General features: G+C 41.6%; 1 protein-coding gene across 1 annotated transcript in view; it reads right to left on the reverse strand.

The window, feature by feature from the left end:
• Positions 1-13,267, reverse strand: part of bud31 (BUD31 homolog) — a 36,764-nt gene extending 23,497 nt beyond the window's left edge. Inside the window, exon 1 of the mRNA XM_084328977.1 lies at positions 13,075-13,267. Coding sequence (XP_084185103.1) covers positions 13,075-13,168 — 94 coding nt within the window. The 5' untranslated portion in view covers positions 13,169-13,267. The remainder of the gene's footprint in view (positions 1-13,074) is intronic.
• Between the last annotated feature and the right edge of the window lie 46 nt (positions 13,268-13,313).

Below are 13,313 nucleotides of genomic sequence, written 5' to 3' on the forward strand. Positions count from 1 at the left end.
CTGGTACCGATACTGCAGAAAGAAGTATCGGTACTTCGGGAAATGAGTATCGAAGCCGTTTTAAATATTCAGTATCGATATGTATCGATACTTCGATATTTTTGACAACACTATAAGGTAGTAAGTTGTTTCTGTGTAGATAAGGCTTTTTCCATTTTTAACCATCTTGATGACAAATCATCTGTGAGCCAGGTGTGCAAGGGTCTAAGTTGAGCAGCCCAAAAATAATATTTGAGGTTAGGGATGGCCAAACAGTCAGCAGTTTTGGCCAGCTGTAATGTTTTGAAACGCACTCTAGGTAATTTCCCCTGCCATATTAAACGTGAGAGTAATTGATTTAGTAAATTTAGTAAAAGTGTGGTTATCAATTGGGATGGGCAGCATTAGAAACGGATACAGTAGTCTAGGGAGTTCATTCTGATTATTTCCACCCTCCCTATCAAGGAAAGAGGCAGAACAGTCCATCTATCCACGTCCTCTCTGATCTTATTGATAAGCCTCGTGTACTTGGCTTTATACAATTGGTCAAATGTGGGTGTTATGGTATGCCTAAATATTTAATACCAGTACTTGGCCATTTAAAAGGGAAGAGGGATATGGCCCGTTGAGAAATGTTCCCCCCAATAGCCAGTGGCTCTGTTTTGTCTATGTTAATTTTATATCCAGAGTAATAACCAAATGTTTTAATTTTACTACGGCATGGAATCGACCTCGAAATAGAAATGTTAAAAAAAGGAAAAAGGAAAAATCTAAACCCAAGTGCCCAAGAATAAGTTAACATTCCAAGAAAGTATCACTGTCTATTGCACACATTAACTCAAAGTAATAATAAATTACCTCTAAAGTGATCACTCCACACATCAACCAGCTCCTAAAGAGTGTGCCACTAGGGCGGAAAAGGTAAGTGTTAGGTTTCATTGTAGTTCTTAGTTAGAAATGGTCATTTTGAGTGTATTGTCGTGAAACAATGACTACGAGGGGCAATGAGTATGACATGGCAGTTTCATAAACTGCTTATGGAAGAAATGCCTTTTATCCCACATCAAAGTTAGTCGAAAATGCTCATTGTTCTATGGAAAAGACTTTGAAACTGAAATTACTCAAAAAGTACACAGTAAGAAAAATTCATATAATTTGTGCAAGTAGTCTAAGAAGTACTAAGTACAACCATGGCAGTTTCATAAACTGCTTATGGGAGAAATGGTTTTTATCCCACATCAAAGTTAGTCGAAAATGCTCATTCTTGAGGACTTTGAAACTGAAATTACTCAAAAAACACACAGTAAAAAAATGCATACAATTTGTGCAAGTAGTCTAAGAAGTACAACCATGGCAGTTTCATAAACTGCTTATGGGAGAAATGGTTTTTATCCCACATCAAAGTTAGTCGAAAATGCTCATTCTTGAGGACTTTGAAACTGAAATTACTCAAAAAGTACACAGTAAAAAAAATTCATATAATTTGTGCAAGTAGTCTAAGAAGTACTAAGTACAACCATGGCAGTTTCATAAACTGCTTATGGGAGAAATGGTTTTTATCCCACATCAAAGTTAGTCGAAAATGTTCATTCTTTTTTTTTTTTAATTTTTTTTTATTATTGCAAAACAAAACTTATTAAAAGTCAGTACTCAACACACAATGTATGCAAAAAAAAACTGATTCTTTTTTTTTTATCCACTTTTTCTCCCATTTTCTATATTTTCTCCCATCCCAATTTCGTATCATCCAATTCAACCCTCCCCTGTCACGAACGCTGTTTCTTGCCTCCCACAAGCCGGCTGCAATGTGGACTAAGTCATACATAGCACAAGTCCCCTCCGGTACTTGAGGTAACAGCAGTCGCATCTTTTCACCTGCGCAGCTCGATCTCTCAGTGGCGAGGAGTAACGCGTGGGAGGCTCACGCTGCCCCCGACACTTCCTGATTCTACTGCGCAGGCGCACCAACCGACCTGTAGGAGTCGCTGTCCACAACGCCCGATCCCCACCCATCAGTTTCCCACCCCCTAATACGGCCAATGTGTATTAGTACGGACGACCAGCTAAACTGAAAGCAAATGTGGAGCGCTGGGCTCGAACAGGCAAGCCCAGCATCTCCAGATTTCGTGGCGAGCGCCTTGCCCACTACGCCACGTAGACGCCCTCGAAAATGCTGATTCTTGAGGACTTTGAAACTCAAATTACTCAAAAAATACACAGTAAAAAAAATTCATATAATTTGTGCAAGTAGTCTAAGAAGTACAACCATGGCAGTTTCATAAACTGCTTATGGGAGAAATGGTTTTTATTAGGGATGCCCCGATCGATCGGCCACCGATCGTTATCGGCCGATAATCAGTATAAATATGCGATCGGTGATAATGCTTTATTTTCGCCGATCGTCAAAGCCGATCTCACTCGCTGTCGCTGAGTTCCGTCTCAGACACCGGGAGCTGTGCGGCGTCTGCTCATCCCTCCAGCCCCTCCCGCACGCATGTAAACACGGGTCTAGTAGTCTAGTGGGACGGGACACGGGAGGACGGCGTCTCCCTGAGCTACCGTTAGCTTAGCTAACGTTACAAAATGACCCAGTCAACTATTCACTTTTAGTTTAATACATGATGAGGCATTGTCTAACCGAACAGTATCTAGCCGGCCAGCTACCGATAGCTCCTGACATCAACAAACGCTCCATCAAGTCTAGTAGAGACGTGTACCTGTACCTGTTAGCATACGTTAGAGCAAGTTAGTTCACTGTTCAAAACGAAATGTCCCATTGAACTAAATAATTCACTGAGGCGTTGTATTAACGTTATATATCAGGCTAGCAGTAGCTACAGATAGCTCCTGATATCAATGTCTTATAACACTGATTCGATGCGTATTCGAGCTGAGGGCTTGCTGAATGTGATATGACCACAGTAACGTTATACCAATAGGGTCCATCTGCAGCGCAGGAGAATCCTTGCCGTAGCTCGAGGCTACTCGAGTATAGGGTCCAGATGCAGCTCCGGAGAATCCTGGCCGTAGCTGGAGGCTACTAGAGTACACACAGACAGTGGAGCTTGTTGCGTGGTGGCGATGTCACGCAGATAATACAAGTACAAGTCTAATTATATAATATATATATTTTATAAAAAAAATATATATATATATAAAATTTAATTAAAAATGTTTTAATCAAAAACGATCGGTATCGGCCGATATGGCTCACGACGATCGGTGGCAAAAAACGTGATCGGGGCATCCCTAGTTTTTATCCCACATCAAAGTTAGTCGAAAATGCTCATTCTTGAGGACTTTTAAACCCAAATTACTCAAAAAGTACACAGTAAAAAAAAATCATATAATTTGTGCAAGTAGTCTAAGAAGTACTAAGTACAACCATGGCAGTTTCATAAACTGCTTATGGGAGAAATGGTTTTTATCCCACATCAAAGTTAGTCGAAAATGCTCATTCTTGAGGACTTTTAAACCCAAATTACTCAAAAAGTACACAGTAAAAAAAAATCATATTATTTGTGCAAGTAGTCTAAGAAGTACTAAGTACAACCGTGGCAGTTTCATAAACTGCTTATGGGAGAAATGGTTTTTATCCCACATCAAAGTTAGTCGAAAATGCTGATTCTTTTTTTTATCCACTTTTTCTCCCATTTTCTATATTTTCTCCCATCCCAATTTCGTATCATCCAATTCAACCCTCCCCTGTCACGAACGCTGTTTCTTGCCTCCCACAAGCCGGCTGCAATGTGGACTAAGTCATACATAGCACAAGTCCCCTCCGGTACTTGAGGTAACAGCAGTCGCATCTTTTCACCTGCGCAGATCGATCTCTCAGTGGCGAGGAGTAACGCGTGGGAGGCTCACGCTGCCCCCGACACTTCCTGATTCTACTGCGCAGGCGCACCAACCGACCTGTAGGAGTCGCTGTCCACAACGCCCGATCCCCACCCATCAGTTTCCCACCCCCTAATACGGCCAATGTGTATTAGTACGGACGACCAGCTAAACTGAAAGCAAATGTGGAGCGCTGGGCTCGAACAGGCAAGCCCAGCATCTCCAGATTTCGTGGCGAGCGCCTTGCCCACTACGCCACGTAGACGCCCTCGAAAATGCTGATTCTTGAGGACTTTGAAACTCAAATTACTCAAAAAAATACACAGTAAAAAAAATTCATATAATTTGTGCAAGTAGTCTAAGAAGTACAACCATGGCAGTTTCATAAACTGCTTATGGGAGAAATGGTTTTTATTAGGGATGCCCCGATCGATCGGCCACCGATCGTTATCGGCCGATAATCAGTATAAATATGCGATCGGTGATAATGCTTTATTTTCGCCGATCGTCAAAGCCGATCTCACTCGCTGTCGCTGAGTTCCGTCTCAGACACCGGGAGCTGTGCGGCGTCTGCTCATCCCTCCAGCCCCTCCCGCACGCATGTAAACACGGGTCTAGTAGTCTAGTGGGACGGGACACGGGAGGACGGCGTCTCCCTGAGCTAACGTTAGCTTAGCTAACGTTACAAAATGACCCAGTCAACTATTCACTTTTAGTTTAATACATGATGAGGCATTGTCTAACCGAACAGTATCTAGCCGGCCAGCTACCGATAGCTCCTGACATCAACAAACGCTCCATCAAGTCTAGTAGAGACGTGTACCTGTTAGCTGTTAGCATACGTTAGAGCAAGTTAGTTCACTGTTCAAAACGAAATGTCCCATTGAACTAAATAATTCACTGAGGCGTTGTATTAACGTTATATATCAGGCTAGCAGTAGCTACAGATAGCTCCTGATATCAATGTCTTATAACACTGATTCGATGCGTATTCGAGCTGAGGGCTTGCTGAATGTGATATGACCACAGTAACGTAGAGCCATATGAAATCCGCGTTCACGGAATCGCGGACGGAATCGCGGAATTAACCAATAAAAATGGAATCAACTGCAAAACGTGGAATATTGCAGAATTTGGCCTAATCTGGACTGAAATTTCGTTTTTGGGTGGAACGTTTGGTGCACACGCGACCGGGGAGGCGGGGACTCTACAACGTGTTACACACAACACAGCCGCGGTGCTCAAGCGTCTGGCTGCTTCAGTACATCGTCAAGAAGCGAAACAATTCCACAATAAGCCCTCAATTCAGAGCAGAACAGTATCCTAATGACTTTTATGCCTCCGGTGATAAGGTGTTTTGCTAATTCTGTCAACGTTCCGTGGACTGGACCCGCAACGTTAGGACGTTTAGCGTCTAGCTAAATCTAGTGCACCCATCCATTTCATTATACACTGCCCTTTATAAACTAAATACACTTAAATAGCTATGTAACGTTATAGGACTATCTATGGAAATGATAGCTTCTAGAAGTTCTAGCTAAATCTGGTGCACCCATATTTGTTTAATGCAAACGATTGTCATTATACACTGCCCTTTATCATCTAAATAAACTTAAATAGCTATGAAACGTTACAGTACATAGGACTATAGATGGAAATGATAGCTTCTTCCATTTGTTTAATGCAAACGATTGCCATTATACACTGTCCTTTATAAACGAAATAAACTAAACTAAAGGTGCCTAAATTATGCATTACTAAATTTCATCACAATATAATAGATATAGCTAGGTTACTGACATTGTCATTGTGATAATGTCAGTAATAGCTAGCTGTATCTATTGTTTACACTTGAAATATGTATTTTTATTTTGTCACAATATTAATTGAAAAATATTGTGTAAAATTGAACTGTATTTCTGAGTTGCAGCACTTAAAAACATTAAATGGACTGTTATATCGTATTCAATTGTGGACATTTATTCATTCCCACTTATTAGACACTATTTCTGATGGTAAAATTAGCATAAAAGGCAAAATACAGAATTCTGAAATATTAAAACGGAAAAAATGGAATTTGGGAAAAAATAAAATGGAATTTGGAAAATAATAAAACGGATTTCATATGGCTCTACAGTAACGTTATACCAATAGGGTCCATCTGCAGCTCCGGAGAATCCTTGCCGTAGCTCGAGGCTACTCGAGTATAGGGTCCAGATGCAGCTCCGGAGAATCCTGGCCGTAGCTGGAGGCTACTAGAGTACACACAGACAGTGGAGCTTGTTGCGTGGTGGCGATGTCTCGCAGATAATACAAGTACAAGTCTAATTATATAATATATATATTTTATAAAAAATATATATATATATATATAAAATTTAATTAAAAATGTTTTAATCAAAAACGATCGGTATCGGCCGATATGGCTCACGACGATCGGTGGCAAAAAACGTGATCGGGGCATCCCTAGTTTTTATCCCACATCAAAGTTAGTCGAAAATGCTCATTCTTGAGGACTTTTAAACCCAAATTACTCAAAAAGTACACAGTAAAAAAAAATCATATAATTTGTGCAAGTAGTCTAAGAAGTACTAAGTACAACCATGGCAGTTTCATAAACTGCTTATGGGAGAAATGGTTTTTATCCCACATCAAAGTTAGTCGAAAATGCTCATTCTTGAGGACTTTTAAACCCAAATTACTCAAAAAGTACACAGTAAAAAAAAAATCATATTATTTGTGCAAGTAGTCTAAGAAGTACTAAGTACAACCGTGGCAGTTTCATAAACTGCTTATGGGAGAAATGGTTTTTATCCCACATCAAAGTTAGTCGAAAATGCTGATTCTTTTTTTTATCCACTTTTTCTCCCATTTTCTATATTTTCTCCCATCCCAATTTCGTATCATCCAATTCAACCCTCCCCTGTCACGAACGCTGTTTCTTGCCTCCCACAAGCCGGCTGCAATGTGGACTAAGTCATACATAGCACAAGTCCCCTCCGGTACTTGAGGTAACAGCAGTCGCATCTTTTCACCTGCGCAGATCGATCTCTCAGTGGCGAGGAGTAACGCGTGGGAGCAGGGTTCGAAATTAACGGGGGCTTGGGGCATAATGCCCTTGAAAATGGACAAAATGCCCTCGAAAATCAGTTAAGGGGGGCACAAAATGCCCCCGACAGTTTACTAATTATATATATATATATATATATCCGGTAATGGCGCGTCTGTGTATCGTACGGTTCAGATGACGCGCAAATAAAAAAAATTCATTTGGCGGAGGTGAGCACTGGCTGCTGCTGCTGCAGCAGCAGCAGCACTGCAGCTGAGCCAGGTGCTAGTCAGTTTGTGTACAAATGGCAAGCACAATCTAAATCAATCTTCATTACGACTTTAAAAACATAGCCATTAACATTACATAGGCATACACACATCTTGCCATAGCGTTAGCAGTTTGTACAACACAACGCACGTTTTAACTATAGAATCAGCCCGTGAGGTAATACAGTCAACGAAATGTTACCGTAGCTACTAGCTAGCAGAGGAGGAAATGAGAGTCTGAGAGGCGGGGTGTTTAAAGACAATGATAGGCGTTTATTCAACATCCAAGAAGGCTAACATACAACTGTGTTTTACTAACTCCAACCGGGACTATTGCCGCTTTCCCACTGCATGCCATCACCTCCTAACGTTACCGGAGCTACCGGAGCTGATAATAACATTGCCTGAGCTGAAGGTGCGTGACACTAAAATGTCCGTGGGGACCCGGCGCCAACCCATAGATAGTTCCAACTCACCGAATTACATAATCCACCACAGTTGCACTCAATATTTAAATAATGTTAGTCTAAATAAATGTAGACAGATACATAATAATTTCAAGCAGAACACAAATATTTCCATTAAGAACTGACAATCAGGGAATTTAAACATGGTTGACATTGTTTTTTTGTGTTTATATTAAAGAAAGGAAAGTCTAGTGCTGGCTGAGCATATCGTTTGTTTGCACTAAGTTAATACTACAAATGTAGACTATATTTTTCAGTCAGTTCGGTCTTTGTGTGCCAAACATTATTTAAGGCTGTAAACTTTTTTATTTTTTTTTAATAAATGAGAAGCATGTTTAGATTTGAGTGTTACATTTATTTTATAAAAATGTACGTATATCGAACCGAACTGAAAACCGTGACCCCAAAACCGTGATACGAACCGAACCGTCCATTTTGTGAACCGTCCCACCCCTACCGTTTATCATAAAAATTCAGTGCCCCCGAAATAAAAATAAAAAGCCCCCGAAAATCAATTAAGGGGGGCAAAAAAGCCCTTGAAAAAAAATGTTAATTTCTAACCCTGCGTGGGAGGCTCACGCTGCCCCCGACACTTCCTGATTCTACTGCGCAGGGCCGCAGGCGCACCAACCGACCTGTAGGAGTCGCTGTCCACAACGCCCGATCCCCACCCATCAGTTTCCCACCCCCTAATACGGCCAATGTGTATTAGTACGGACGACCAGCTAAACTGAAAGCAAATGTGGAGCGCTGGGCTCGAACAGGCAAGCCCAGCGTCTCCAGATTTCGTGGCGAGCGCCTTGCCCACTACGCCACGTAGCCGCCCTCGAAAATGCTGATTCTTGAGGACTTTGAAACTCAAATTACTCAAAAAGTACACAGTAAAAAAAAATCATATAATTTGTGCAAGTAGTCGAAGAAGTACTAAGTACAACCATGGCAGTTTCATAAACTGCTTATGGGAGAAATGGTTTTTATCCCACATCAAAGTTAGTCGAAAATGCTCATTGTTCTATAAAAAGGACTTTGAAACTCAAATTACTCAAAGTACACGGTAAAAGTAGTTCATATTATTTGTGCAAGTAGTCTTAAGAAGTATTAAAGGGGAACTATTTTACTATTTTTCTCACTATTTGGGCACTTTTACACAATTCCTGTGAGTTTATGGAACACCTCTGTAATTATACTTTTTTTTAATTCATTGTTTTGTATTTCTAATCAAGTCCTCAAAAACAGCATTTTTCTACCTCAAGATCTCGAGCCGTTTTGAGGCTGGGCTCCTAAACCACTGTGTGGCCTGGTGGCATCTGCCACATTATCATGCAGCCGAGTCTCTCTGACATCACAAATCATCACATTTCAGGGCTGTACAGTGCGACATATATATAGCACGTGCTACAGCAACAGCGGTCTGTGCGATGAATGGATTTACTTCAGTAGCACTGGTGCGATAGGGATTCGGTTCATATAGATACTCTTATTTTGAAAATCCTGTAGCGGGTCTAATTTCTGCCCAAGCGAAGCTCCAACTATAATAACTAGGCTCCGACAGCTAGCAACGTTCAGGTGCATATGATACTCTTATTTTGAAAAAACTCTGTGACAACTCGACGAGTCATATCTGCCCTATCCGTGCTTCTGCAAGCAGAGCAGCGCGTTGGTTGGTTGGTGCGCACTGCTGCGTTAACACAGCAGTGCGCCTACACGTCCCGAAATAAGTCTGTGTTTTTTTTTTATCGCAACGGGTCAAATGCATCTACATGCTTTGCACCGTCGCCATTCCTTTATGCGCACATCGCCCGAAATTAACGTTTATGTACCATTACAATCACTACAACGTAACAAGCTAATCCTGATCAGAGGCAGAGGCGCAGAGCCAGCAAACACAGTGTGGACTGGGGAAAGGGAAATGGGGGGGCACTCTCTCCCCTTCCCTGTGTGTGTGCGTGCGTTTGGAAAGACGATGAAGTCACTAGTCAGGACTCAGGACAGGAGTATATTATAGTAAACTGAGGATTACTGAGGATGGACAGATAATGTTGATATTCAAATATAAAAAAGTTTCGAGGAGTGGAAGTTTGAAGACAGACTAGACTACAATATGATGCGGGGGTGGTGAGTTGAAACAGTGTGTGTGATGAATGAATGAAAACTTTATTTAACAGATTGCAGAATGGGTACAGTACAGTACGGCTCAATACACACAATTGTTAAGGGGATGCAGACCAGAGAAAGACGTTTGTCTTGTTTACATCAGGGTCCCCATTGTGTGTGTGTGTGTCCCCCAACCGACCCCACTTCTATGTTTCAATAAATTATTTGCATTTAAAACCATTAACGCTGACGCATTCCTTCAGTGCACTCAAAATTATGCTAATATTCCTTATGTTGTTTATGATATTAATTGAAAATAGCATATGAGAGTATTATAGTAATAATAACACATGGCGATATACTAAATGACAGCCAAACATGGCACTGCAACTAAATAACACAAATACAATAGGCACATTTGTGACTGTTACAAATATAACACGTTTTATACTTGTGCTACAAGATTTTGGCCTGTGCTACAAAACTATCAACCTCTGTAGCACCAGTGCTATGTGCAAAAAAAGTTAACATACAGCCCTGCATTTTCAGATGACTCAGTTCAGTGAGGGTGAATATTGTGAGAGGAGAATTGGAAGAATGCGCCAATATGAGAATTAGAGACATAGATCATATTAATATAAGTCCACATAGCTAGGAAACAATGCTAAACACTGATAAAGGCCATTTATAAGATAGTTCCCCTTTAGGTACAAACATGGCAGTGTCATAAACTACTTATGAAATAATAGAAATTAACCACATGCCATCCTTTACTTTGAAATCCTCACCGGAAGTGTTCCTCTGTGGAATTGTCTGTAGCTTTAGTGGTCGAATATACTGCACGTCCTATTGATTCGATGTTCAATAATACTGCACATACGAAACGTCCTATTGATTCGACGAAACGTCCTATTGATTCGATGCGAATTCAATGTCATATTAAGTATTTCTGTAAGATCTACTTGTGAGACTATTCAAAAGTCACTTCGGTGCATTACAACAGGGTCCCAGCCAGGGTTGTTTGAATGCATTACCTTAGCCCCTTTCGTGACTTTCGGTTTGCAAGCCTTGGGCTTTTGTGACCGGAGTCACTTGCTTTTACGCCCCGATTACCCAGTAAGGAAACGACCAAGCGTCATCAAGGGGCTCGCGGTGTGTCAAGAATACATCAGATCTGAATTTCAAAGATACCCAGCGTACAATATGGGTCTAACACAGCTTCACGATGGGGTCTGGAAGCTCGGAGTTGCTAATAAACAGTTTAAAACATTGTTACTCGACGAGTGGTATTTACAGACCGAACGTCCATCTCCGCCGTTGGTGTCACAGCGCATGCGCACCAGGCAGCTAAAGCCGCATTCACGTTACGTGGGAAGAAGCGGAAGAACCAGAGGACATCTCGTTGCTACAACTAGGAAGCCTTCACGCTTTGACTCTATATATATTATCTATGGATGAAACGCCCACATCCATACTTCCGCAATTCGTGACGCGAAGTGGGAGATATCGGGTCTATAAAAGAATCCCATATGTCCTAGTAGGAATTAACACTAGGAGGCTGACGTGAATGGTTTTTCCCAGTCGGAAGCTGGTTCTTCCGCTTCTTCCCAGTAACGTGAACGCGGAATTAGCTGCCTGGTGCGCATGCGCTGTGACACCAACGGCGGAGATACCACTCGTCGAGTAACAATGTTTTAAACTGTTTATTAGCAACTCCGAGCTTCCAGACCCCATCGTGAAGCCGTGTTAGACCCATATTGTACGCTGGGTATCTTTGAAATTCAGATCTGATGTATTCTTGACACACCGCGAGCCCCTTGATGACGCTTGGTCGTTTCCTTACTGGGTAATCGGGGCGTAAAAGCAAGTGACTCCGGTCACAAAAGCCCAAGGCTTGCAAACCGAAAGTCACGAAAGGGGCAAGCATTACGCCCCGAACTCACTGCTCACGAACGAATTTCACGTGCGGCTCCCTCGTGAGATCGCGCGCCTGGTCAGGCACACTGGACCTACGACTTGAGCGTGCGGAAGCGCAGCGAGGAAGGCATATTTACATTGGGACAGCTGTAAATGCCTAGTCTATATGCGAAGTCAGTCATTTTAGAATGATGATCAGTGTGACTGTACTCCTGAAAGAGCAGCGTGTAGCCCCAGCAGCAGCAAGAGCTTATTATTATTATTATTATTATTATTATTATGCAACATTGTAATAGTTATAGGTATAAACAAACATACAGACAAACATTCAAGGCGTTTATTTGCAGATACAGACACAGCTGGTTGAACAACATCTATATCTGTGGTAATAATGCAGATATTCAATTGTATTTCTGTGACAATGCGCGTGGCGCGCCGCCTCAAATAGGATCGAGGCGAAAAAATAGCTTGCCGCTCGCCAGCCACTCGGGAGGCGCGCTCCCGCTCGCGGCCAGTGTGCCTACTATCGTCCGTTAACATGGGAGCGGAAGTGAAGAGGCAGCCGCCCGTCCGTCCGTCCGTCCGTGTTCATTCGTGAGCAGTGTGCTCGGGGCTTTACCTGGAACTAATTGCGGACTCGAAAAACAGGAGCGACTGGTTTGACCACGCAAAAGTGAAAGACGGCTCACTTGACCGCAGTCATTTGTCCTCCATGTTGGGAGAAATCATGGTTGTTATATGGGATTTTTTTGTAATTTTGTGTTTTGTTACTAGACCTTGTAAACAAGTCATTTCGGGACGCCAACATTGTGATTTTATAGTCCCGAAACATTTCCAATAACTACTCTATCGCTGCACGGAAATTACGCATTTTCTTTCGAAAGTGGTTACAGAAAGAAAGAGAACTACATACACATTATGTTCAAGGCTTCTATTATTCAAATATACAGTACAATACCACATCTGTAGTTGCATACAACAAATCTATTTGACACTAAAGCTAAATTCCCTAGCGAGAGGTATGAATATTCAGGCCTAGGCCTACAGTATACAACTCAACTGGGTCCTCCTACATATTTACAAATATATCAAATAAACCAAATACAAAACATTTGGGCGAGCCTAATTAAAACACGAAAACAAGGAAGATAAATACATGTTACCTTATAGGGTATAAATGACAGTGTAACGTGTATGCATTCATCGATCTTCCCTTCTTTTCCGTTAATTGCCAAGTTTCAGATGATCAAAATGTATAGATATTACATTCGCATTTATTAACATTTAAACGGTTAATGTCTTGGATCATTTATTAATCCCTTGAATATAAATTTAACCAAAGGCCCAACGCATAGATTGTCGAAATGTAAGTTATAGACCTTGCTGCTTGAAGCCATCGTGTCGCCGTCGATAGTGGCGACTGGCGAGGAAGCGGAGTGAATGTTCTCATGATTTACTTTACCTTCTCTCATTTTCTGATCCAACTCGTCAAGAGTCGGCTCGATAAGCTCCCAGCCATCTGGGGGTGGTTTTCTACTCCTCTTGACTTTGGGCATTGCTCTAAATAACACAAAATGTAGCGAAGAAAATACAACAAAAGATTCTGTTATGTTTGTATGTTGATTTGCGAACCCGTTTCAGTCCCTTCTATATGACGTCACATTGGGGTCCTTTTAGCTTTTTTTTTTATATTGTCTCACA

The sequence above is a fragment of the Notolepis coatsorum genome (genome assembly GCF_963971535.1).
Source record: "Notolepis coatsorum genome assembly, chromosome: 14".
Taxonomy (NCBI): Eukaryota; Metazoa; Chordata; class Actinopteri; order Aulopiformes; family Paralepididae; genus Notolepis; species Notolepis coatsorum.